The sequence below is a fragment of the Pseudoliparis swirei genome, chromosome 17 (assembly GCF_029220125.1).
Source record: "Pseudoliparis swirei isolate HS2019 ecotype Mariana Trench chromosome 17, NWPU_hadal_v1, whole genome shotgun sequence".
Lineage (NCBI taxonomy): Eukaryota > Metazoa > Chordata > Actinopteri > Perciformes > Liparidae > Pseudoliparis > Pseudoliparis swirei.
The window spans coordinates 19015946-19043464 of NC_079404.1; the positions used below are offsets into that span (position 1 = coordinate 19015946).

Consider the following 27519-nt stretch of genomic DNA (forward strand, 5'->3'; position numbering starts at 1 on the left):
TCCAGAAGCACAGCCTGAGCTGATTTTTAAGTATCCAGATTCATTTGGGGACATGCTCGCCCACACTAACTGGGTTGACCACATTATTGATGGGGGTCATAGCACTCGCCTACCCGTCAGCATTTTTATGGTCTTACCTGCTTAGTGTAAATATTAAGATGCTGAGGTAAGCATCGTCTGGTCTTCTCCATGTTTGTTGGTTCCTTAAAGGAAGAAGACACTCAGGTTCTGATCAGATTTTTTAAAGATCAACAAGTGGATAAAGCAAGATTTTGTTTCCATTGCTTGGCTGCACATAATGGAGGGTGACTCTAATTGCCAACACATTTGATCTGCTGAAGGTTTACTGTCAGGTGAAGCGGCAGCTTTTATCACTCCGAGCTGTATTCCTGTAAATGACGCCAGTCTGGTTTAGACATGCTCCGGGCACTTTAACACGGCTCATGAATCGTGCCGTCTCTGGCCCGGCCGGTTGTGCAGATTATTTTGAGGATTTAGTGGTCTATGTTGACTCTTGGTTTTCTCACAGGCAGCAGATTAAAGCGCTGTTTGACCGGTTGGCAGAGGCGAAGTTCACAGTAAATCTAGCAACGTGCGAGTTTGCTTGCGCAACACTGATTTACTGTGATTGGGCAGGGGAATGGGGCTCCTGTGCAGTGTCCACGGTCTGCCACGAAGAAAAGGAGCTCATGAGAGTCTTTGGGATAGTAGATAGTTTCTGTAAGAACTTTTTTCAGTCGTAGCACCACTTACTGACTAGCTGAAGGCAAGGGCTCAGTTTGTGTGGTCAATCGAGTGCCATGAAGCTTTTTGGTAATAAAACGCAGCGAAAAGGCTGGTCACGCGCCTTTCAAATGCCATTTACAAGCATAGGCACAATTCAAACTAGAATGGGCACTCGGTAGAGCGCATACCTTCGCATATCACAAGATTGGGCATTGCATTATGAACATGTTGGCATTAGTTGCATGCCAATTGGATAAAAATTGACCGTGCTATGGTAAAAAGAAGATTTTGACCTTTCCATGACCTTGACCTTTGACCCGATTGATCCCAAAATCGAATCAAATGGTCCCCGGATAATAACCAAACATCCCACCAAATTTCATGCGATTCAAGAAGATTTTGACCTTTTTCATGACCTTGACCTTTGACCCGATCGATCCCAAAATCTAATCAAATGGTCCTCTGATGATAACCAACCATCCCACCAAATGTCATGCGATTCGGTTTAATACTTTTTGAGTTAGGCGAATAACACGCATACAAATAAATACGCGGCGATCAAAACATAACCTTCCGCATTTTCAATGCGAAGGTAATTACTGATTTGGACCAAAGATAGTCTTTAATAATACTTTAGGATGGCCTACTCATTAAGCCCATTGCAGTTTTTTGACAGATTGCACAAAAAACAGATATATTGGTTTTGGTTCCGGAAGTTTTGTTGGGCCCATATAACATAATAAACTCAGCTCCTTCTGTTGGTGGTCCTCTTCGATCATCAAATACTAACACAATGATTTATTGACTTTTTCTAAACCTACAGAGAAACTTTGAACTTTGCATGAAAGCATGTCCCAACTGTTTGGTACGGCCTCACAATACTTCGCCCTGGAACAAAGTCTTTTGTTTTATGTATACTGTACTGTATCAAAATGTATTGTCAGGAGGGCCCACATTTCCAATAATGCACAGAGCTAGATTGAGTGATTAAATTATCCTTTTATGTTCCAAAAAGCTATTTTTTTTGTAATATGCCTCTTAAAAACATGTATTTTTGTCCTATTTCAGTTTTAACCATCAGTGAGGTGGACGTTACATTTTGGGCTTTTACATAAACTAACCTGGTATTCTGACACTAGTTATTATCTTTTCTCCACCACCTTGACACCCGAGAAGCAGCGGCCTGCTGTTCTTTTCCGTAAGAGGCTTGGCAGGTGTAAACATACAGAGCCACCCCGCAGTCTGGATAAACGTCTCTTGATTTCGGCTGCCCAGCTCCATCAAGCTGTCGAGGTCAAAGGTCACTGTGGCCCCCAGCGAGGCCACCCTGAGTCTCCAGTGCAGAAACCTGCTTGGATTAGTTCAGGTTGCTGGCTTCGGCCGCAAGAGAGAGCACAACAACGCGGTAGAAAAACAAAGGCTACACTTCACTTGTATCGCTCGCTCAGCAAGTCTTTGGACAAAGAGATCCTCATGTCACTCTTACGATGGGGTGTTTTCATTCTGGTGAGTTTGAGCCGACCGTATGTGTGAATTACCTAATGTGTCATCCTTGCCCCGCTCTCCTCCCACCAAAGGTTATTGCTCCCACATTACAAAAGGTTTACCGTGTTAAATGATCCTGGGGTGATTGATGTTGAAAACACTCCTTTGGTCTTCAGCCAGTTAGAACCGGCTAAAACCATGTCGACATGGAAAAGGAAGTTGCACACCGACCCAGAATCAGGAGTCAAGATAGCTGCTGTGTGGAAGTGGCGCATCACATGATGCTGATTAGTTACAATAGATAATCATTGGTATGGACCCGTCTGCATTGGCCCAGACGGAAATAACAAATACTGGATGGACTATTTTCTTTTTTTCTTTAAAAGCTCTGATTTAGAATTGCATTTCAATGTTGAGTTGTAATTATGATGAGAAAACTCGGAGCAACGCACAGATTTATCATAAAGGTGACGCCGGGCGCGTAGCTGTGCCGACCAGTCCACATCGTCGGCCCTGGCAACAGACCGGAGACGACTTGTTGTGGTTTTATTTTGCTCTTGAAAAAAATGTATTTCAATTTGTATCTATTTTTCTAGATAGGTGAAAAAGAAAAAGGCAGCTTTGAGCAGATGGGAATGTCATTAGCTTTACAAACATACGGTCATTGTATAAAGTATTGGCCAAGAAGAAAATTGTACCTGATGACGGTGCTACAGAGGAAAGATCAGGGATCAAATTTATTACAATTCATCCTCTTAATGTCTCAACCGATTTTCACAATTCCCAAAGGGTCTCAGTCAACCTCACGGTGGGACGAGGAGTAACATCAGGGGATTAAATATGCAATGGGAATTATGGCAATCTGCTATTTCAGTCAGAAATTGCAAGGTCATGAACTATGGTCGCAAGACAAAAATAAAACATGAAATCGTCCAGTGAAGCAAAATACACAAAAAGATCAAATCCATTCGGAATCAGTGCACATCGCAATACGGCGAGCGCATCGGATCGCAGCATCCTGCGAGGGAAAAGACGAGTCATCGAGCAGAGACTGATATTTGAAGCCTACAACGCTTGCTTATCGACGTTTAACTCTTATTATTATCACATAAAAAATGAGCAAAAGTGACCCAGAGAACCGACGGTTAAAAACGGAGGCTGTCATCTCGAGAGCTTTAATCACACATAGAAATTTAGTTCAACAGTACCATTCATTTAGAATGTTTGAGCAGGATGAATATTTAGTGTAAAGAGCATTATGGTGGCTTTTTTTCTTGTCCTTTTTCTGATGACGAATATCCACATGATAGAAGCTTTCAGAAACACACCGGAGCGACAGAGAGAAGACCGAGTACGTGAGGAAGTTGGAACACCCGACTACATTTTTTTTTAAAAACACCTCAAAAGGCGACATTTATCTGTGGTTTATGTTTATGTCCATCCTCCTGGATGCTTTTTTTTCTTCTTTTCATGACAACTGAAGAGCAGCAGAGCCTTAAATGCTTTCAGAAACTAAATAACTGGCACAAGCACGGATTGATCAATGCCCTCTAATGGAGGAAGTCAGAGCGAGGTTTCGACGACGCCTCTCGCGAACCTAGCGGTACTGCGTTAAGCTCGGGGTGACTCGTCGACGAAGGGGGGGGGGGTGGAGTACATTACTGCAACAGTCATATTATAGGCGTGAAAAGAATCCACCGCATCCGCCTATCAGTTCGTTCATCGATCCAAACAGCCAACCTATCGGGAAACACCAACATGAAACATACTTTATGTGCCGTTTGTGCCATCTCAGAAGCGCCACAACAGAAATTTCAACCAGCTAAAAGTCCCAGGCAAAGACGAACAAAAAAAAACATGTACGAGACAGAATGTCAAACAGATAATTGGCCGACAAATCCCAGAAGTGATAATTTTTCAGTCCATCCATTCCGTTTAAGAGTAATTGAGTAACGCCGTGTGTGGATTTGGCCGGCGGCGGCGGCGGCGGGCTCCACTGAGGGTGAGGCCCCGCCTGGTTGCTTTCCCCTCGAAGACATTTTGAAGCCGCTTCTTTTGCGGAGTTGGTAAAGAGTAAGAGACTCGACTTCCAGAACTGGTAATGGCGGAAGCTGCAGTTGCGGTAGCATCGTGGCGTTGGGCGCGCTCACGCCGCAAAGACGGAGCGACGCGCTAAGGCTGGGAGGGAGGCGGCGGCGCTGCATGCTGAGACATCGCCGCCGGGGAGGACATGGACTGGACCATGGGCTGGGCTGGCGGGGGTAGCGGGGGTAGCGGAGGCTGAACCTGCTGGGCCCCCGAGTGCGTGTTGGGGGAGGGTGGGGGCGTCGGACGTTTGAATTTGTCGGGGCTGTTGCTTCTTCTTGGCGAGGGCCTCTGTTTTGAGAGAGAGAGAGAGAAGAAATAAAAAACATTTGAATCATCTCGTCTCACGATGAGATGGAACTTTATTAACCCCGACGGAAATGGGCCAGAGTTCGATCAAAGGTTAAAACAGAAGAAGAAACAAGAGGCACAACGTGTAAATGTACCACCAGTGCAAAATAGAAGAGCAATAAGAGTGAGGTAAATATAGGAAACACAACTCAAATGGAAAAACTATTGTAGCTACTATTATATAGCTACACTTGGATAGCAATGCAAGAAAACGAGAGGCAGTTGTTTTTTTCTCACTAGAGTTTCCATGGTTTCAAACTACAAAAGGTAAATAGGACTGTGAGCCAAGGCTGCTCGTCTGTGTCATGGTTTCCCTTCCTAACTATGTTAGTTATGACCTGACCGCTGCAATTCCAGTCAGAGGACTGGAAAAAGGAGAAGAAAAAAAAAAAAAAAATCGGAGGTTCTGAACTCCCAGATCAAATCATTTCCTGGTTTAGCTCCTGGGTGGTCTGAGTGGTGATGGAGAGATGTGGTCTGTACCATCCACATAGATCAAGAGAAGTGAATGGGTGTCAAATACCACAGAGGGAGAACACAAGGGATGGGGCCTGCAAAGGTACAGCGGGAAGAAAGGTTTACTTGAGGAAGGAATAGGCTGCAATGAAAGGACTTATTCAAGAGATTATTCTGCCGATACAATAATATGGCATCATATTTTGAACCCTATGAATGCTGCATACCCTGATTTATCGTCTACTGTACTCTAAATCTGATGATTTACCACATGAACATCATGCTGGATAAAAAGACTTGAAACTAGCGATTGAAACCATAAAGTTTATAACAGGAAATAAATCAGGTTTAGAGTAGGGTCATTTTCTCAGACTTCTAGAAAAAGAAAAAAAAATCTAAACATATTTTCCCAAAGCAAAGTCGCCCTCTGCTGGTCAGTAGTGAGAATGCAACTTTAAGGCACCTCCTTATCAGCTTCCCTCAGAGGTTGTAGCCTACCCTAAAACCGTAAGGTAAACATTAAGGGGTGTGTGTGTGTGTGTGTGTGTGTGTGCGTGTGTGCGTGTGTAGACGTCGTGAAATAAGCAGTCAGAGCTCTCAGCATAAGTCAAGCCGCAGGTCACAGTAACCTGGACAGTACAGTTGTAAATAGAATGCCATCATGTGTTGATCCAGTAATCGCTGCGTCTATTTCGTATGCCATAGCAACAATATCGGTGAGATAGCCAAGCCTGTTAAAGAACTGCAAATATTCACACCCATAATAGGTTAACAGTATCGGGTTTGTAACTTTTTTTATTTGTTTATATGGCATATTGATAAAAAGAAAAGGACCAATAAAGTCGAAGATGTAAACCTGTGGCACAAAGTTTTTATTGGATATCTTAACTTTCTGATCTAAATGTTTGAGCTTCGGGTTGCAAACTCAGATACTTGCACAAAATAGTTAAAAACACCCTTTAGAGCCTGAGAACCACTCACTATACGCGAGACGTCTGGGTTTGGATGTTACTTACGGCTACGGAATGAGAGGCGCTTCCGTGAGGGTGCAGGGCGGGGGTGTTGAAGTGGGAGATGGCCGCTCTGGACAGCGTCGCCGGAGGAGTGAAGCCGACTGTGTGGCTGCCATAGGAGAGGCCTGTGGCACAGGGAGACGGACATGAGGAGACGGTTGCGCTGCATGGTCTTTTGTTCCAAGTCTTCGTTTTAAAACTAGAAATGTACCTGTTGTTGAGCCGGAAGTACAGCTTTTTCTATACTTTCCTTTATCCGGAATTACTCGTGAACAGCTTTGTTTGGGTTATTTAGTTCCGTGTTCAATAATTCAGCAGCAGACTCCAGGTGAATACAAAGTTATTATCCACAACCACCTTCTGCTAATCTCAATTAGAAAAAAATATTTGGTCGTAAAGCATTTGTGATGCAAAAGCATGATGATTTGATGATCCGACTGATTTCCACAGAAACAACAAACGAGAGAGCAAGCCGTTGATTTGAATGGACAGAGATCAAGGGGAAAACATTTCTATTTTACGGCCGTCTGCTGCGAGGTTGCATTCATGGTTTCACTGACCGTAAAAAAAAGAGACTTTAACTCATCATTGATTGTTAGTTCTAGATTTGATACTATAAAATGATGGATTTCATTGTCAACCTTTGTTACAAAGATGAAGCTGGTTTTCAGAATACAAGTTGTATAATTTGCTGGCGATTCTCTCTTGACGCAATATAACTCGATGACCTCAGATGGACTCACCGGGGGAGATGGGTCGGCTGGAGCTGGGGGACGGGGTGTAGGGGATGGGGCTGGACACGGTCCTCGCTCGCAAGCCCTGCGCGGACATCTCGTTGAAGTACCTGAAGAGGACATGACCGGTCAACGAAAACACAGAAGGTTTCAATGTGCAACACCACTGAGGATAGTTATTGATGGTCTCAGCATGCAAAGACAAAAGCTCCTTCATGGCTACTTAAAATGGGTCAACTCAGCCCAACTGGTATGCGAGACAAACATATATTAAAGTTTTTAAAGAAGATATTTTAGCGCGATGAGTGATGAACGAACAATCTTGTGTGCATGAATGCGTTTAGATATTTTCTGAAATATAAGCTTTGTTTATTCAAGGACCATACTTGTGTTTGTGTATGTTTTACACCCACTTGGCAGATAGTTGAAAGTTGATTAAATTCGTAATGGAAAAAAACACGTGTATTGTTCCACACAACCACGGTCTTCCGTGACTATTAATTAGAAAGATTAATTTGGTCGTAAAGCATTTGTGATGCAAAAATGATGACAATGCATGATGCTTCTGATTTCCACAGAAATAAAGGCTGACCAAGAAGGGACAAACATATTACGTGTCTAGGATATATTTGATACTTTTCGTAAATATGAACTTAGTGTTTCCATGTTTTACACCCTCTAGCTACTGCTGGAGAAAGTTGTAAGTTTGATCCTTTAAGGAGAAGAATGTGTACAAAGCCACTAGTTTGACCAGACGGTTTATGTACATGTCATCGCAAATATCACTTCATTCAAATTAATCTCTGATAGGATTTTTACTTAAATTGTGACACCTAAGCAGTTACGAACGTTTTGTACATTATACTATATACAGTACTTGAAAAACGTAAAAAAGCAGAGGGCGCACAAACAAGTTTCAGTGCGATGAGATGACTTGATTATGCTAGATTATCTCATACAAACTGAGATGGAGCAGTCCGAGTGGTTTCTCGACTGTGTGAAGCCCGAGAGCCGTCACAACAACCTCGTACTCAATCTCACAACGAACTGGGGAACCATCTGGGTATCACTTGGCTGCCGGAGCTTTTAGGGTAATGGCTGCCAGGAGGAAAAGGGATCACACTAGAGACCAAAATATTCTGTTCGCTGAACAAAAAAAAGGAAGACGGCGGTCTTTGGTTTATATGGTCCTGATAGTTTGGCTCTTTTTCAATTACATGAAGCAAACACAGAACTGGCTGGATGAAACCCGGGTCCCGCTAATCATGTTCACGTCTCCCCGAGTCAATATTGGCGTCTTCAGCAATCTCGGTGCCAAATGACTCTCCAGTACTCAAATCCTGTCCTTAAAGCAAATCTAATGATGTTGCATCCCTGCATTAAGTTATTGTGACCTTTTTGATCGTATGGATCATCTACCTCTCATCGTCCATCTCCAGACTGGATTCGCTCTCGGACAGCTGTCTGCACAGGGCCTCCCTGCGCTCCATTTCTCTCTGAAGCTTTCTCTGCAGCCGGATGTTCTCCTCCCTCATGTGTCGCTCCTCCTCGATGTACTGGGCACGTTTCTCTGTGTCTGGGAGGGGAAAGACGGAATAAATTACATCAGCTGAGCTATTGTCACGATCACATCCGTGCCACTAAATATCAAAGTGAAGGACAATAGTATTAATGCTTATGTCAGAATTGTTGAGCAATTACCCAAATATAAAAAGACAGTAGTGACAGTTGTGTGAAGATATAACTGAATCCCCTTCAAAGACCTGAAAGAGCAACCCAAATTCTCTTTCACAAAATAAAGTAAGTGGGTCACTGCAGATTACAATTTCAGATAAGGTGAGCAACATCAGAATATTCATAGTAGCACTATTGGCAGTTGACAGAGCGCCCTCTAGTGGCAAAAACAAAGCATAGACAGAATAATGCCGAGACAATCCCAGGGAGATGATCAGACTTATTTTGATTAATTGAGTAATTTCTCTGAAATGTAATCAGGCTATTGATCAGTGTTGTAATTCCACTACTTTTAGCGGTAACGAGCATGTGACATGTGAAGTAGTATTTTTAAATCAACTAACGAATTTAAATGAGTTCGATTCACAAGCATCTTTTTTTGTGAAAATGAACACTTGCAGACAAGAAGACAAGCTATCTAACATCGCAGGACCTTGGTGGCGCGAATGATATTGTAAACGTCTCGACGTTATGGACTGATGACACGGAGACGGGACGGTTATTATTTCCTCCTTTATTGGGCATCCACCAACACAGACAGCTGCTCCTCTCAGCTCAGCAGCGAATATCAACAACAACGGTTCCGTCAACCACACCCTACCTGCTTTTCGAGACAGTTTTAACCTCCCTCCCTATACTCCGCCAATCACCGAACCGCAGACCACCCACGGACGGGTGCCACTGTGATTGACAGCCACTTCCAGTGTTGCCAGGTTCGCGGTTTTCCGGCTGGAATGCTACTTTTTTTGTTGCCTGCTGGTTTAATTTTTGTCCGCTGGTTCGGTAGACCTATTTTGCATGCAAATTACATGAATATCTTAAAATAAAAATCCATATTTTAAATGAAATAATTTATTTATACCCAAATCCTACCAAACTGACACCAGATCAGCACGTACACACCGACATCCACACATTGGCCACACAGGTGAGCACTACACCCCTCAATTTTATGCAGAACCTCAAGGCACCTTTGTTTTCTCTTTTAATTAATGTTAATATTGTAGGTCAATCACTTTTATTTCATTGGGCCTAATGTGGTAAAAAAAACTCTGTTAAATGACAGACAGTTATTTTGTATTAAGTTAAGTATTAAAAGGGACTTTTGTACTACTGCTTGATTTGAAGGCCTGTTGCCCTGTTGATTGTAATAAATAGGTCTACAACATATGTTTATTGTGTTTGACTGTTAAGTACTGTTCATTACATTAAAAAAGCAGACATAAGTTACTTTCCCTAGTAACTAATTACTTTTGATATACAGTAACTAGTAAAGTAATTAAATTACTTTTAAAAGAAGTAACTAGTAACTATAACTAATTCCTAATTTTCAGTAACTTGCCCAACACTGCTATTGATTGACTGAACAAAAAACAAGTACTATTAACTTTGACGCAATAGCTGTTGTCGGCTACTTTAAATGGTAGCTGCTTGCATTTCCATGCCGTATTAAAACATATATATATCTAAAAATTTGTTTTACTGTATTGTAGTATGCACATTATCGGTGTCTCTGATTTCTAGATCACCACTTTCTACAGATGGACTGGGGGTGCAGCTTGCCATGTTAGTGAGAGTCCGTCCTCATGTTGTATAATAGATGGGCTTTTAGAGCAGGGGGGGGGAAGTAGTCGTAGTTTATGACCAACATCGACTTTCATAGATGCTTATTGTTGATGACTGCATTTCCACTTCTTCCACTTTGTATACCCCAAGTACCACCAGGTGCAATGTGACCAGTGAATAACAAGTAGGTAACAAAGATGTAAAGCAGACCGTCAGACAATGCTCGAAGGTATCCGGCTCCTTCTGGTCTATGGAAATCAACCCATGTCTGAGTGTAGGGTGAACATATATTTCAATGGCATACTGTCGTTCATCAGAGTTTACTAATCACATCCGTAATCAACACTTGATGGCATCTGCCCTGACAGAGCCCACACTCCCTTAGATCATCTGACAAGTTGAAAGGCCACTTACGTTGCAGCTCAGTTGTGCGCAAGCTTTTCTTCAGCCTTTCCACCTCATTCTTCAGGAAACGGATATGCCGCATCATGTTCTCTGGCGAGTCTATCTCCATGGAAACGTCTCTTGGTGAGGGAGGCGCTGATACGGGCTGGTCCAACTTCTCTTGAAGGATTCTAGTTCAGAAAACAAAGAAAGAACACAGATATTAGAATGAATCGACAGGACTGATGTGCATGATAACAAGCTTTGAAAATGTAAACAAATAAATCAATCTATTTAAGCTCCCCATGGATTTTACACAAGACTGGATGAAAGCCTATTTGTTGAATTTAAGACAGTTCACTTCATTCTCAAAAAGAAAAAATATTGTCAACCATTCTTCATTCATGACATCCTCAAAATTGATTTGAAATGACTGACAAAATTAGGCCCTTCAGGAGGTGATTATTCATCCTATCGTTAGTCGATGATGGGTAGTTCTACTTTGCTTCCTAAGTGAAGCTAAGACCCTTCGTTTTAGGTGACAGGCAATATGCATTTTAAGTTTAAAACTTAGAATAACTAGTAGAGATGCACCGATCAGGTTTTTGGTGCCGATCACCGATATCAGTATCTGCCAATCACCGATAATACCGATCACTGAAATCAGTACCCGCCGATCCGATAATACCGATCACCGATCACGGTGTCGATTGAAGCATTCTATTTATTGTGTAGCATTATTGCCTAGGACTATGAGGAAATACATATATAAAGCAACTCAAACATTAAAGAAATTACCGATTTCTCTAAACATTTAGGACTTTCTTTGGAAAATGTCCTAATTGATACATTACAATTGTTTGATTGCTATTGTAGGGGATTTCAGTTATGTATGGAACACATCTGCATTATTCATTTCCTTGAACTCTTGGGGAAATCTATATACAGGACTTTTCTTAACATACAAAAGTCTGACTTATTTTTATAAACTCTTCCTTGGTACGGTAAAAATGTTTTATTGTTAGCATAATTTAAGCTAAATCTCAGAAACGATCTATAAAGATACAAAATCAGTTCATTGTTTTCTTTTATATGTTAGCGTATGATTTGTCGACATCTTATTTTGATAAACGGATGTTGTTCCACGTGGTTCTTTCAGCTAACTTTGCGAAACCGGATGTTGTCACTTAAATCCTTCCGCTAACTTTATCAAAACCCTCTTTGCTCCCGATCGAATGTGTTTACCGTCAACATCAGTCTATAGGGCAGGGGTCCCCAAACTTTTTCCTAAGAGGGCCACATAACGTTTGCCTTGTCTGCTGGAGGGCCAGCCGGGGTGCTAGTGAGAATGTGCTCACCCGTAGGGGGTAGGCTATTGTGTTGTTGGTTGATCAAGCATCATTAAACACATGTCAAAGTGTAAATATCCCTCAAGAAGTACCAGTTGTTCAGTTCCTCCCTTAACCCAAACCATTCCAAATCCCATGGAAAATGTCAATATGATCAATATATAAATTACTTGACTTCAAAACAATATCTGGTGGCGTAGCGCACAGAATGCGGCGCCTTTGCAGACTCCTTTTTTTGTGAAGAGACTGAAACCAGGTCGGGCGATCTTTATTTTTTTTTTTTTTCAAATATTGGCTGTGATATGGCTGTGATGCACTGTCAATTATACCGTCATGAAATAGAACGGAGGCTTGAAATGTCAGGCAATAGGTTTGATAATATGTGCGGGAATGTGTGAGTTAAGAGCTTCTGCCGCTGCAGACATGACCAATGACGCAGACGCAACAGCGGCCAGTGCAGGAAACCAGTAGGTAGGAAAACCAGTGTGGGTGTAGCGGGCATATGTGTTTCCATCGACAAGGAGATCTGCCGGGAGCGAAAGAAAAGTGCAGACACGTCTCAGAAGAGAAGAGAGAGAGAGGGAAGAAGAAGCGCAGTGCAGTCTAAAGCAAGTTGAGGGTCCGGTCTCGGCTGGTCGCCCTGGGCTCTTTTTTTTCGGATTTCCCCAGCGTCTGGACGGAAGCTAACCTTTTTGTTCAGGAGAATGACAATTTTCCACGTCGCGACAGCGAGGAGCAGGCCGCGTCCATCAGATGTGGATGCGAAGGCAGCAGAGCGCATTGAACGCTCGAACTGTGTCCCATTGAGATGTTCTGTGAAAAAAAAATCTACGCCACGCGCACTCTCTGGTTATGCTCAGGAACTCCAGAAAAAAGGCCCTCAAATTACGCCCATCGTCTGGGAACAGGGCTATAGGGGCTCAGACATGTGAGAGTCGGCTGAGTCGACCCAGAGATTCAACTCGGGGGACGGGGACGCTGCTCGCTGCGTGAGGATCCCCTCTTGGGCCTCTCACTCTGCGGCCCTCGCCGGGCGCATCGTCTCCGTTGCGATTGAAACGTCTCTGATAGTTCTCGCAGATGTTACGTCATTTGATCGGCCGTTTTGAGAACGCCGATCAAAACCGATAATGGGAATATCGGCCGATATGGATCGGCGCCGATCAGATCGGTGCATCCCTAATAACTCGTGCGGAAATTCCACCCACATTTATAGATTAGTTGATCAACAGATGACCAATTGATTAAACCAAGCTTTGAATCCAGGCAGATTATTAAATGTCCATCGTGGTGGACAGATATGATCATTCCCCACCTTTTCTCCGCCTCCAGTTTGTCCATTCGTTTCCACAGTCTGTTGACCAGGGCTTCTTGTTCCTGCTCTAATGTGTTCTCAAGATCGATCTTCTCCCGCCTCAACTGGAAAATACAAGAAAGAGTGGAGAGTGCCGTTCAGAGGTAGAACAACCGTGAAGAGGAGAAGACTCCACGAGACTGCACACAAATAGACCAACGGAAACCAACGGTCTCTGACTAGAGGCGCTTCTGTTACAGAGCCAGAGTCTCCATGCCGGCTTGTGATAGAAAAATGGAGAAAGGACAATACAGATGTCTTAATTGCGAGGAAATTGTTCTAAAGATATGAGTGTTATGTGGTGAGGTTGAACACTAATGTAACTCCTGTGTCTCTGCTAAATGCAGTGGCATCACTCACATATACATTCATGACTGAGCAGCAACAACGAATGCATGCATGCACATCTCAAGAAATATCGGACCATCAGAACACAGAAACAGTGCAATACCCCCACACAACCTTCCCCCAACATCTGAACATGTGCAATATCCCCATATAACTGTCCTCTTCCCCCTCTTTCTTCTTTTTACAAGCTAGGTCCAGCACTAGCCCACTTGCCTACTTATTATCTCTGCACTCTCCTTTCTTATGTTTATTTTTGATAACCTGTTCCTGTACTTAATACTGTTAATACTGTTCATACACTTTACCACTATGTACAGTGTGTTTTTTGAACAGTGTTTTTTTTCTATATTATTACGGTTACTATTGTTATTGTTATAGTGTGTTTGTTTTGTACCTCTGTTGACTCGGAGAGCCCTGCAAAAATAATTCCGATGTGTCTGGACTGCTGGTCTAGGCACAGTTGGCAAATAAAAAACCTTGAACCTTGATGTATTGGCTTCAGCAGACACAGGTTTGACTCAGACAATAACGTTCTTTCCAGCTAAAATTAAGTAGGACGAATTAAAGCTGGTGAAATGTTGGCATCTCAAAATACCACAACTGGACAGACAAGTTCAGGAATATAATAAACCGTTCTCACTCGGGCACACTAAGCATACCTGTTCCAGGGTTAGCTGCTTTGAGATGGTTTCGTTCTCCATTTTCTTTATCTTTTTCATGAGCTTGTTAACCTGGAACTCCTGCTCCTGCTCCAAGTGTTGCTCCAACTCTGCCTTCTCATGCTGGAGCTAGGTTGGAAAAAAGGGAAGGGAGTGGATGAACAGAGGAAAAGAAGAGGTGGATGAATTGAGAGAGATGAGAAAGGGAGGGGGGAAAGAGCACAAGAGGCACATGGTGAGTCACATAACTATTCGATGACCACAGTGAACACACACACACACTGGTGTCAGGTCATCACATTTAGAGTGTAACAAACCAGGAAGCCGACGAAAAAATTCTAACAGATTTAAGGTTGAACTTCCTAGAGGAGTAAACGGCATAAAATAATGATTTGGCAAAAGAAAGTAACCGCCGTTGGCAGTTCACCAAAACAAAGACAGGGTGCGGCTCAGCAGTCATTAAAAATGGGATGACTGTGATGAATTATAGAAGCGATTACTCATTACAGGGAAGAGGGATTTGAATCCATTCATAGGAAAAGACTGGATAGGGCAACATAATCATTTCCATCATGCTACTAACAACAACTAGAACACCTCAAAGGAAGGCAGTCGGTTTTAACTTACGATTGCATTCATATTTACTGAAGCGAGTGCTCTGCAGAATCCTGGATCAAAGAACAAGCCACCAAGTCTTGCCACACCCAGTGCAATCACTTTTCTTCCAATTAACACTAACAATTGTAGGTATTGTTTTTGATAATATGTCTCCCTTCAGCCAAAACAACAACCAGCCATAAAAGGCTCCCAACCCCACTCGACTGTGCAGTGCGTGGCAACGATGCCCGAGTCTTTTAGCTTCAGTCCATGGACACTGTGCAGAGAGGCTCTTTGTCCTTCATGCAGAGACTGTTTGTAAGCAATACATGAAAAGGGGCAATGTGCTTACGTCTACACAATAATAACTCTAAAAACACAAATCTTAATTGGCACAATAGAAGATTTAAGAAAAGGGGATGCAGTAAATCAAATTGAGTATGCATGACCTGCTGATATACTTGTATCATTTGGCTGCTCTAGTTCAGACAAACAAAGACCATCGTCAAAAGTAAGTGTGGGGGAAAACAAAACTCTTGAATTTTTATGCACAGGAGCATTTACACACCATAAACTAAACGACCACATTTGCTCAACTCTCCCTCAGTCATCACAAGAATATAAAATGTTAGTGTACGTTTCGACACATTCTTTGGGCCATTTCTCAGCGCCACGTCTTCAGACAGAGACAGGTTTTTTTCATGTTGAGTGAGAAGACGGACGACAAAACCCCAAACAATCTGTATGACCTTAAATAGGGGCTGCCGAGGCATCCAGACTCCCACTTCTTTATACGTCAACAAACCATTTATCAGCCCACAGCTAGCCATTGAAGGTGTGAGAGCATGTGTGTATGCGCTGCGTGTTCTGCAGTTGGGAAAATAAGATGTGGAAAACAGACGACCTGCAGAAGAGAGGAGTGTAATTTGAGAGTCATTTAGAGTAGCTGGCAGCCACAGGGAAGTCATCTTGACCCTTTCCAGGCATGTACACAGACTGTTGATGAAAATGCAATAGCTGCTGTTCACTCCTACTTGGGGTCGGGTGGATGGACACCCACGCTGCAAGCTCGACAGTACTGCAGCGAATAACGTTACATCAATAGGGTGAAAGTGTAAACCGATGTTAGGGTATTAATCGTGATGTCTGGTGAAAACAACTCACATTCATGAGTTTCCTTGACAGTTCATTGGTGAGAAATTCCTCTTCCTTCTCATAGTTGACTGCCAAAGTCTCCTTCTCCTTCTGGAGGGCCTGGATCTTCTTAAACAAAGTGTTGCTGATAAACTCTTCTTCCTGCTCTGCTCTTGCTTGCTGCAGGGAAGAAAAAAAACAAGAGGCGAGAAAAGAGCACGTCACATTTAATCCAGATTAAATTGACCACAAACCGTGCGTATATAGGCATGCTGCAACCATATGCATCAAATAATCAAAACCTACTGCAGTGAAAAATCTCCCAGCCAAAAAGGGAAGCATAATTTCTCCTTATGACTCAATGGGTTTTGCAGTACCGACAGCGAGGGAAAGCGTGGAACACGGGCCACGGAGGAACCGTGTGGGACAGCTACATCAGCTAGCATTACAGTGTGATGATACGCCTTCGTTAGCACCAGTCTCTCGTTCTCAATCCTCTTCGTTCGTCACTGACCTCACAGCTAAACCCGTGTTTTGCAAGCTGGTCAAATGTGTCAGTTGTTGAAGAACAATAAGGGGACACAATTTTTAAAAAAGCAGCTATTTGAGCCTCACGTTTACGGGACAGGGTGCACTGGGGCCGACTTGCCAACATACGAGTCTGGCATTTAGCCAACTAAGTTTGACCTACATACTTCTACCTCCATCCAACAGATCGGTTACACTTTTTTTATAAAAGCTGGGGCTAATAAACCGAGCATGAAGACATGACGCCAACGCGGCTATTTATTCCCCCGGTTAGCGTCTCCTCGTCGGGCATAACGGAGACAACGTGTAGCTATAACACCGGTCAGTAACTTGCTCCGTGAGGTGACCCACCTGGTGTTTTACCGCAGTTTTACTCAACGTGGAGCAGACGCGAGCAAAGATTAGCAAAACAAAACAAAGGCAACTGGCTGTTGCTGTCCAGCCACCACGTTAGCCCACAGGCTAAGTTAGCAACACACCAAACTAGCGTTAGCTCTTCTTAGTGGAGCAAAACACCAGAGCGATGCGTCCAAATGCAGATAACATGTCCACGTAAACCTGCTGGTGTATAAACGTGAACTAGTTACCAGTAAACTAACACAAGCCACATCGCAGGTGCTGACAAATCTAACACGATAAGTGCATAGCAGCTAGCTCGCTAGCTCGCGAAGCTAACGTTACTCACAATGGTGACGCTGGCTTTGCGGAGGTCCCGATTCTCCTCCTGCAGGGCTTTGCACTTGAGTTTGAATGTCTCCAGCTCAATTTTAAGAACTTTGTTCTCTTGCTGCAGAGAGGCCAGCCGGTTCGTCAGTTCCTCCAGACGAAACTGCGAAATGACAACGCTCGGTTTCTCCGAGTTGGAGGCGGAGGTCGACATCGGGGTGGCCGAGCTGCTGCCCGCTCCGTCCGTGTCGCTCCCGCTCGCGCTGTCGGCCATGGCTGTGCGACAGTGAGGGAGTTTGGGCGAGAAGACGACGGCAGCTGCAGCGTCTGAGCAGCGCAGGCAGCGGAATGGTGCGCGGCGTGACCTTGCTCTCGCGCGGCGACATAGCGCCGCCACCAGGATGTCTCCGGTACTGCACCCGTGCGTCGATGACTCACGAACCTGGAGCCGTTCATACCTTTTGTTTCCCCCAGCAGATAGATGGAGATTACGTTCAATTCAATTCAGTTTATTTGTATAGCCCAATCTCACGAATTACTAATTTGTCTCGAAGTGCTTTACAATCTGTACACATAGACATCCCTGTCCCAAAACCTCACATCGGATCAGGAAAAACTCCCAAATAACCCTTCAGGGGGGAAAAAGGGAAGAAACCTTCAGGAGAGCAATAGAGGAGGATCCCTCTCCAGGATGGACAGGTGCAATAGACATCTGATTGCCAATCGAGCCGAGTGGGCAGCTTGACCCTGAAGAACATTTTTTGTGTGTAGCTTGTCTCGTCTACCCGTTTAATCCACAAGGTGGATATTAGTAAATGCGTTTGTGTTTATTCAAAGCACCACATAGAGAGGGGCAATATGGGCCCACGAGAAGGTCCATCCTGCTGTGGGAAGATTTGGGCTCTACATACATACTCTTCTACCTACTGGTTAATTATTCGATGAAATAATCAGTAGGTAGAAGAGCATACTGTGTTCCACCTCAAAGACGACCATGATCAACTGGACAGTTCCTCTCGTATACATATTGTCTTCGTAAGTAGTCCTGAGTCATCATCTGCATAAAGCATCCATTTAAAGTGGGATATGAAATGTTAATAAATCATACATGTGAGTGGCAAGACTAGGTGGGACTGCTTTGAAATAAAGTTTACATTTGATCATGTATTGTGGGGCAGCTGTGGCTCAGGAGTTAGAGGGTTTATCCTCTTGTCAGGGTTGGTGGTTAATCCCAGATTCCTCTTGTCCACAGCCTCTGGCTTTGTAAATGCATCCCATTAATTACATATTAAACATAAATGAGCAATATCCTCATGGGCAACTCTTGGTTCTGGTCCCAACAAGGTGACGCAAACATAGAGATAAGCAGCCCAAGGACACTTTGGTGGGCAGCACATTATGCTGCGTCTCTTATCACACCACTTGCATTGGTTACATAACCAAAACAATGTTTAGGACACAAAGACAAGACGAGAAAACAATAGTTTTTTGCGAAATCAATGCATTTTTATTTTTGTATTTTGTATTTTTTTTAAAGACGTCTCAAACATTTGTGGTGGCATCATTGCTGCTATAGCCTCTAAAAGACCTTGAATAACCAAAGTGCTAGAATAGTTACATTGCAATGGCTTCACTCTGTTAGTAAGAATTGTACATCAAAACATCTTCTCAGGTGAAAACACATATCAAAGGATCCTCTACCCCCTGATTGACACAGTAGTATAAGGGGATGTGGTACAGCACACTACCTGACTTCCTTTACCCCCCGCCCCTCCCCCCAAAGAAAAGTCACATAATAGTAATGTCCACAGCATAGACATCAGCATACTGAGCCATTGTGCCAGTAGGACACCACACTTGAACAACATGGGCATCTAATGAAAACCAATACAAAGATAATTCCTAATGTCATGTAAAGTAAAATCTTCCACACTGCATGTACAGACTCTCAAGCCTAAAAAGATCACACGGTTTCAGAGTTAAACACAATTTATTTTATGCTTAAATAATTGTTTTTGACCATCCAGTGTTTTTGTCATACAATATGCTATTCAGAGCTACAATCAAATAATGTCTTTATGAGACCTTAATGTGAGTAGGTTTTAAATTAAGGAAATACTTCACCAAAAATAAATCGAAAATGAAATGCCCCAGTTTTCCTTTAATGCCACAGCAGCCGTTAGAAAACCAAATTGACACACTGCGAAAATGATTACAAACAGTCTAACAGTGTACAGAGACTCCTACACCTTATAGCCAATACGCACAATACAGTTATAATTTTACAGCGAGCCAGCCTACTAGCAGTACATTCCGATTATTTCGTTCTTGTAGCAGAAGCTGTCCTCCGGTTTTACAAAGACAGACAAGACCTCACACCCTCCAGAAGCTATCAAACTCTTTTTCATCCTCATCCCAACATGGTCAATGTTTTAATGGTATTGTTTTTTTTACCTAGTCAAATTCCTTGTTTGTGCAAACTTACTTGGCCAATAAAACTGATTCTGATTCTGATTCTGATTTTTCACTTTAAAGTATAAAATCGGTGACAAATGTTTGGGCTATATGTGTACACAGATAAAAGGGTTTATTTGTCATTTGAATAAGGTGTTTGCAAACTTGGAAAAGTTGTACTTAAAATGTATGTGAACTGCATGCATGAAAATATGAGTACTCTGAAAGGCTGCATTTTGTAGGATTAGATCCATTCCCACTTTGGGATTTACTGAAATTCGATTTTCTGGAAATATCATTTGTTAAAATCAAACCAGCTTTTTTTGTTTCATGTACAAACATTATACCTGCTCTAATAGTTAATTATACAAGAACCTGTGAAGTTACACTCAAATCTTTAAAAGTGGAACCGTTTCAATACGTTTTGAAAGCACTTGAAAAGGTTTGTCTCCTCGATGCGTTCTCGACCCTTCGCGTACGCTTTATTAAGAATTGTACACATTGTAATTTTATATACAGAAAACGGCTTTTGTGTTAGTATAAGTTTTTAAAAAGGAAGAAAAAAAATCCCTAAACAATTTACATCCTGACAACAATGGTTTCAAGAAAAAACTATAAGGCGAGTGTTGAAGTTGGATCAGAAGTGTTCCATTAGATTTTGTTTTTGTTGTCTTATTGTGTCGACTTCATTCCTTCCACCCACCTTGTGTATTGAGCTCTTGTGCCACCTGTGTCGTCGTGATGGAGTCTTTTATCGTTTTCACAACAAATGGTGCTCCTCAAACAAAGCCCTCGCGACACCGGTGGACCGATGGCACGTATCGTTTCACACAAAACAGGAAGCAGAATCATTGTCCACGGGTCCACCGCAGTCAGAAGGCCAGAACCTCCCGGTCCTTTCATCGACAGGCGGTGAGTTGTTCATGCTCGTGCGCAAGTCAGGAGGGTCAACTCCTCTCACGTGAAAACCGTTTGTTTGAAGCAGATAGTTGCAGACTGGACCCTGAAGTCTTCACACTGTCGATCTCTAGCCCTCTGAACTCGTCTTCCCAGGAAACATCTAACCTTGTTCCTGTACATCTGTAAGACACAAAATAGTAACATCACATAAATTGGAGTACACTATTGCAGTACGTCTATATATTACAACTGCTAGTAGTAATGCTGATTGCCATACATTTTCTAATATCTACAATTGTTCATTATTTTAAAGTGAAATATCTTCTTATGCATATTCATTTCAATTCAATAGGTTGTAATCTTCCTCTGATTTTTCGACAGGTGAAAGCACAAAAACTATCTTGATTCTCCGATCCTCTGAATGACAAAATGAGCAGATGTTGCGTTGGTTGTTATTGTGACCTCGTTGCCATAGAAACTTTTTTCCAGGCTTCACAGCAGTGCCATATTTTGTCTGAGTCAGGTTTGTAAAGATGGAATGATGCACTGCAAACACAACACGTGGGCGAACAGCAGTAGGGATTAACAGTCTGGCCAGTGGGATAACACACTCTTTTTGGATGCTTACAATGCTGTTGTGAGTTGGGGATTTAGCAAACAAAAACAGGCATGGAGGGTATCAGAGAGGCAGTATAATGCTGAGGTGTGTCGCGCCGTCAGCCCTGTTCCCTGTTCACACACGGAGGGTACAAATGTGACCAGGGAATAACCAGGCTCACACATCAGTCAGCCTTTTTCCCTTTTGAGTCCGTCGGACAGCGAGACAGAACCGGAAAGGTTTTCTAGGTTCTTGGTTTTCTTACGGTAGCGTGCGGTCCACTTAATATGCTCACTAGTGACTCATCTGCCGAGCCCCGCTTGTAAACTGCTGCTCGGATTTTCTCGGCTTGAGGAAGGTTAAACAAATCTTCATAATAAAGAGTCCTAATTGACCTTGTTTGCAGTTTTACAGACGTCTCTTTTACAATAGCATGCTCAAGGGATGACTTCATTTTATAGGCCGAACCCTAAAGTTAGCATCGCACTGGGTGCCTCGTAAAAAAAAAAAGGGATGTTTCTCCTAGATTTTGGATTATTGAAGGATCTGAGGCAAACAGAGGTTTATGATATTAACATGTTGTATTCAGCAAGATAAGCTGCACAAATAATTGCTCCCTTTATGATTTTAGTGAAAGTGATGGGATGTTGTTTTGCAGTCTCATTTAACTATAAGACAAAAAGCTTAACATTTCGGATGGCTATCCACTGACATACAATATCGTAGAACAAAACGTTGAAATCTCTTTAGCTTGTTGTATTCCACAGACCTTATTTCAGGCATCTAACCAAAAATCCCTAAAAAAAAAAGAAGAAGTCCTTTCTGGCTCCGTATCCAGTTCTTATTCTAAATCTAAAGTTAAAACACACACACAGGTGAACATGACTTTTCACAGTTTGAGGTGAAGTTTCGTGCCGTAACAATGTTTTGGCAAACGACAGTATATCCGACCTTCTGTGCAGCATATCCACTGGTTGCCTGGCAACCTCACTGTGCGTGACCTCATGTCTCCTGGAAGTGACTACGCACGGCTGTCGTTAATCAAGAAGCAGTTACAGCACGCAACTCCCCCTCAAACCACAAAACGTTATTACATTACTGTTTGTACGAGACGCAATTAGCAACGATGGTCGACGGATTTCTGAACTTTGGAGAGATACAAGCAAGAGGAGAAAAAAAGCCAACGAACATAAATGCCAAAATGATAATTTCCAAGGAAGAGTAGAGAGTGAGTGTGCACTAAAGTGAGGCGAGTTTGAGGAGAGGACAACTCAATAGGATCCGAGTATAATGGGAGCATAATGTTTTAAAGAACTGAACTTGGGAAATTGCCAAAAATTGGAGCAGGTGTGAATGTAACCTTATGGAAATAATAATATACAGATACATACTGCACACGGATTCATTCATACTACATAGACATAAGATGCTGATTGTGTGGTGGCACTGTACCTGGTAGAGCACAACCATCCCTATGAGTGTAGCTTTTTATCCCCCGATCTTTTGTCATCCTTTCGCCTGCTGTTTCTTGACCCTCCTTGCTGGAAAACACAAACACACACACAGACATAGAGTTGAGACGAGGCATTCCTATCTTCCGATGAGAGGAAAACAACCCAACACACAAACCCGGAACACAAAACTGAGACAAAGGAGAAAGCAAAACTCCCCACACTGTAGGAAAAGCAGTCAGAAACGTGCACGTTAGTAGTAGCTTCATTGTTAGGAATATTATTAGGACCCAAAACACAGAGCAACCAGACCTACAAGGAAGACAGGGTATATTATTATGGAAAGAGTCAGAAACAAAGGAGACAGATTGTATTTTCACTGCAGAGTCACGGCACTGATTAGTCATATTGTTGACTAATCGGCTCAATAATTTAAAAGACCATTAAAACCGCACAGTCAGGAGCAGAGTCAGCATCCCCTTTGTTATGCAAACACAATAGACACCGCACAGTGTCAAACCACAGCAAGCAAGAATGCACTTCAAATGGATGCCTTTACATTTATATTATTTTTCGCCCAGAAGAGAGATCATGAAGACAGTTATCCAGAACCAGTGAATCCAGTGTTAATCAAAAAAATCACCTGCACCGCTGGAGGACAACATAATCACACCTAACGGATCCTCAGTTTGACTTCATTGTTTGACTTAAAGCTTCACTCAAACAAAAGGGAGATGTAAAAATAAGGTGCCTGAAAATTACACTGGGCTTTTGTAGAAAACGATTTCCAGCTCAACATCCCTCCTAAAGAAGCTTTACAGGGAAGCAAAGTATTTTATGTTATGCATGACAATTTCACACAACACAGTTATTCTGTATATGCTTGTTCCAGCATTGAGTGAAATATTTTTAAAATGTGTTTATCATTTCATATCAATGTATATCTGATTCAGTACATACACTGCCATTCAAAAGTTTGGGGTCACTCAGACAATTTCATATTTTCCATGGAAACACACACTTTTATTTATCAAATGAATTGCAGAATGAATAGAAAATAGAGTCAAGACATTTAAAAGGTTAGATATTAATTTTGTTCGTCAAACTTCTAGCTCAAAGGAAGACTAGTTTTAGCTTCTCGCACCAGCATAACTGTTTTCAGCTGTGCTAACATAATTGCTGAAGGGTTTTCTAATCATCCATTAGTCTTCTAAGGCGATTAGCAAACACAATGTACCATTAGAACACTGGAGATGGGCCTCTATACACCTGTGTAGATATTTCATTAAAAACCAGACATTTCCAACTAGAATAGTCATTTACCACATTAACAATGTTTTTGAGTGTATTTCTGATTTATTTAATGTTATCTTCATTGAAAAAAATAGTGCTTTTCTTTGACCCTATACGTTTTTGCTACAGCCCCAGTTTATTCAGCCTCTTAAAATCTAGCTTTTTTTTACACTTAGTCTTGCTCAGTGAAGCTTTAAGCCTAACCTTCGTATCATCTGTGAACCTTCCACCAGTTATGTTCTCCCAACTCCTGATCCAGCTATCCCATCCAGATTAAACCTTGAACCCAGTAATAAAGTTCATGCCAACTTCTGACCCGTCTTCCTGCAGAAGGGGACTGTGCTGAAGGCCTCGGTGCCACCTGTCACCTCCTTGGTTTTCTGGTGTGTGAGTAGAAACCCGCCGAATAACCTTCCTGATTACCTGCAAGAAGGATGTCAACAAAAGGAAGAATAACACCTGATGGAGTCTGCTCCCTGTGATTTTTCAGAGCTGAATGAGAAATGTATTAGTTATATGACTTATACATTACTTTTCTACTGATGAGGTTACCATCGTGGTCCATATAGTGTTCCTCGGTCACAGAATCGCCTGAGATATTCTTTGCTTGTTCTCCCTGCAAGCATTTGTGGTTAGCATCATTAAAAGCTCAGAAAGGGCTGATTCAAATCTGATAAAACAATCCTTCACCATCACCACACCGAAACATCACCTCAAGAGAGAACCGCCACGCCAGAAAAAGGCTGAGTGCCAATTACATTACATTACATGTCATATAGCAGACGCTTTTATCCAAAGCGACTTACAATAAGTGCATTCAACCAAGAGTACCAATGTAAACAACATGAGCTGTGGCATGTTGCATAGTCATGTACACACACATGACTCTCACAACATCAGCACACCAAGCAATTCCACTACAATGCACACCAGACTGAGCGGCCCCAACCAAACCAAACCAAAGCTCAGGCCAGCTTCTCCTCGAGGCTTTCGAAGGTACCTTAAAAATGAGACGGCGTGTGAAGATTCTGGTGGTTACAGTCTGTTCTTCCTGTGAACTGGAATCTACACTGAACTGCTGTCCAGGAAGGTTTTATAAGGCCATTACACAAACACATGGAGGGAGTCAGGAGGAGAAAGCAGCAGGAAAATGTGTTAGTTGATACATTTTTGTGGATGTCCTTTATGTACTTCAACTCCACGGTTGGCTAAATAAAAAAAGAAAAGAGAAACCTGGACTAAAACACTGACGTTTATGTTTTTTTACAGATAATTATGTTCTACGCTGTTATCAGGACTGTTTCGGGTATTTTGAATTGGTTTATCCTCATTACCTGGACTTTTTTCTCCGACACAAGTGCTCCCTCTTCCTTTCTGCCACTCGATGAGTCCGACGAGCGGTCCTGAGGTGAGTGCTTTGAGCCGTTGCCATTCTGTCGGGACCTCCCCGATTCGGCTCGAGACGAGGAAGTGACGGAGTCACTGGAGTTCTCTTGGCTGTTGGCGAAGAAGCACAGAGTTAGGATTGTCGCGGGATGGTCTGAAATATTTCATTCGCATGCGTGATGATTTGACACAGTATATTTATTCTGTCTCTGATTATTGCAGCACTTTGGTCAAGCGATATGCAGCTCACACGGAGCGAAATATTGTGGATTTCTTTGTGTCTGAAAATATAATAAACACTGAATTTGTCGTTCTGTGTGTGAAGCCGATAGTTGTTTAATATTTTCTACCTTTCCCGCCTGTCGAGCAGTTCTGAGCTGACACTCCGGCCTGGCGTCTGTGGTTCCACATTGACGCTGGGTGATTCACTGTGCCAACCTGAAAGTGAACACACTTCTTTTTCTGCTTGTTCAACCTGAACAAGAGTCTCCTGAACACTGGCCTTGGTCATCTCTCTGTTCTCCTCTTTCTCCTCCGAGCCTTCTTCTTTCTCCACCTCCTCTTGATATGCCTCTTGTGTTTCTCTGTTTCCCTCCTCTTCGTTGGATTCAGACTCACTGGGCTGACGCTCCCCAAGTGCCTCAACCCAGGCCTGAACGGTTTGTTCCTTGGGTGTCTGGTCCCCTTCTGTTGTCCCACACATATCTCTTTCACTGCCACACAAGCCGTCTTCATCTTTAAACTGCAGTTGTTCATCTGTGTCTTCCTGGTAGACCCTTTCCCCACTGCCCCCATCAACGTTTTGGACCTCAGCCGTTTCATTTACAGCCTCTGCCTCTAATGAAGTACAACCTTTTCCCACCTCATGCCCAGTTTCTATGAGATGTTGATGCTCCTCCACCTCCGAGGTGGTACCTGTGTTCCCATGACTTATTACATCCATCTCTTCCTCTGCAAATCCCTCCTTCTGTTCCTTCAAAATGTTATTCTCCAGTTTAGACCGATCTTTTGTTATCATCTCACATTTTCTTTCCACGTTTTTAATTAAGTCCTGTTCGACCCACTTTTCCACAAATCCATTTCCCTCCGCTAATTTGGCTGCAAACATCTTAACAACCTTTTCTATGTCCACTGTCACTTCCTTTTCACTTGCTTTGAAACATAAATCCTCCTGTATTACATCGGGGGAATCCATCTGCACTCCATCTCTCATTTGTGGTCTGTCGGGCGATGACGGGGTTATTGATGACACTGATGAGAGTGAAGGGGAAGATGTGGAGTAAGCCATGTCGATGTCTAACTCACACATTGCAGGGAGGGAGTGTGACTTGGGCTTGTGGCTGAACTCCATTTCTTGACAATACCTGTCCTCCTCCTCGCTCAAAAGCAGCTGGCCGTTCAGAGCGATGTGGGGCTTTATGACCTTGGGAGGAACAGGATTAGGGAGTACAAAGACTGGAGCAGGCAGGGCCAGTTCACAGGGTCTGGGGGGGCTCCTAGGGGGGCTGTCTGACTCTATCTCTGGGCTCCAGGGCAGGGACTGAGGCTGGGAGCAAGCCGGCAAAGGTGTGTCTGGTTCTGGGTCATGGTGGTGGTGGTGTTGGTGATGGGCAAGGGAAGGGTTGGGGGTGACGGGGAGTTCGGGCTCCAAGAAGTTGGGGTCAGAGTGCAGTGTGGCGGGGGACTGCAGCTCCGCTAGAATGCTTTGATAATCTGTAGGTGACAGGATGATAAATGTAGAGACATACACACACCTAACCATACTACAGAGGAAATATAACACACAAAACACACACACACACACTGACACAAACACTGTATGACATGGACGATGGCACAGAGGCTGCAGTGTAAAGCATGTATCCAGACAACCTCGAGCTGGTATGGTGATGTGTCACAAGCTATGCCAGTTGACAAACTATTATCAAACATGCCAAGTCAAATGTAATAAATATATACATTACATTTTGATGTATAGGTTTGAAAATGCAAATATTTAAATTCTTAACAAATATTTAAAAATGTTGCATCCTAAAAGCAATGTCATGTCCATCAATAGTTGAACTTCATTTATGGTGAGGTGGGTCACATTAGTGACGCAAGGCCATATTAATAATATAGTGATTGAATGTGATGAGTGTAAGATATTAATATTTGCCAGGGTGTTCTGTTACATGCTCACATGACATAGATGACAGATGAGATATTTCCGAAGGACGTGGGGAGGAGAAGGAACAAAATAAATGCTAAATCAATATTTACATTGTT

General features: G+C 42.8%; 2 protein-coding genes across 10 annotated transcripts in view; both read right to left on the reverse strand.

The window, feature by feature from the left end:
• Positions 1-2922: 2922 nt before the first annotated feature.
• LOC130207398 (coiled-coil domain-containing protein 6-like) lies at positions 2923-17538 on the reverse strand. Its single transcript, XM_056435988.1, has 9 exons — positions 17189-17538; positions 16006-16155; positions 14245-14373; positions 13199-13302; positions 10565-10725; positions 8270-8426; positions 6860-6960; positions 6120-6241; positions 2923-4587 (listed from the first exon to the last, which is right to left on the reverse strand). The coding sequence occupies exons 1-9, from the start codon at positions 17441-17443 to the stop codon at positions 4384-4386; spliced, it is 1383 nt and encodes a 460-aa protein (XP_056291963.1). The 5' UTR covers positions 17444-17538; the 3' UTR covers positions 2923-4383.
• Positions 17539-18652: 1114 nt separating this feature from the next.
• LOC130207396 (ankyrin-3-like) overlaps positions 18653-27519 on the reverse strand; it is a 135843-nt gene continuing 126976 nt past the window's right edge. For all 9 annotated transcript variants that reach the window (XM_056435979.1, XM_056435984.1, XM_056435985.1 and 6 more), the window contains 7 exons: positions 25602-26964; positions 25200-25362; positions 24866-24943; positions 24398-24481; positions 24182-24288; positions 22574-22662; positions 18653-20703 (listed from right to left, as the gene is read on the reverse strand). In XM_056435979.1, coding sequence (XP_056291954.1) covers positions 20684-20703; positions 22574-22662; positions 24182-24288; positions 24398-24481; positions 24866-24943; positions 25200-25362; positions 25602-26964 — 1904 coding nt within the window. In that variant the 3' untranslated portion in view covers positions 18653-20683. The remainder of the gene's footprint in view (positions 20704-22573; positions 22663-24181; positions 24289-24397; positions 24482-24865; positions 24944-25199; positions 25363-25601; positions 26965-27519) is intronic.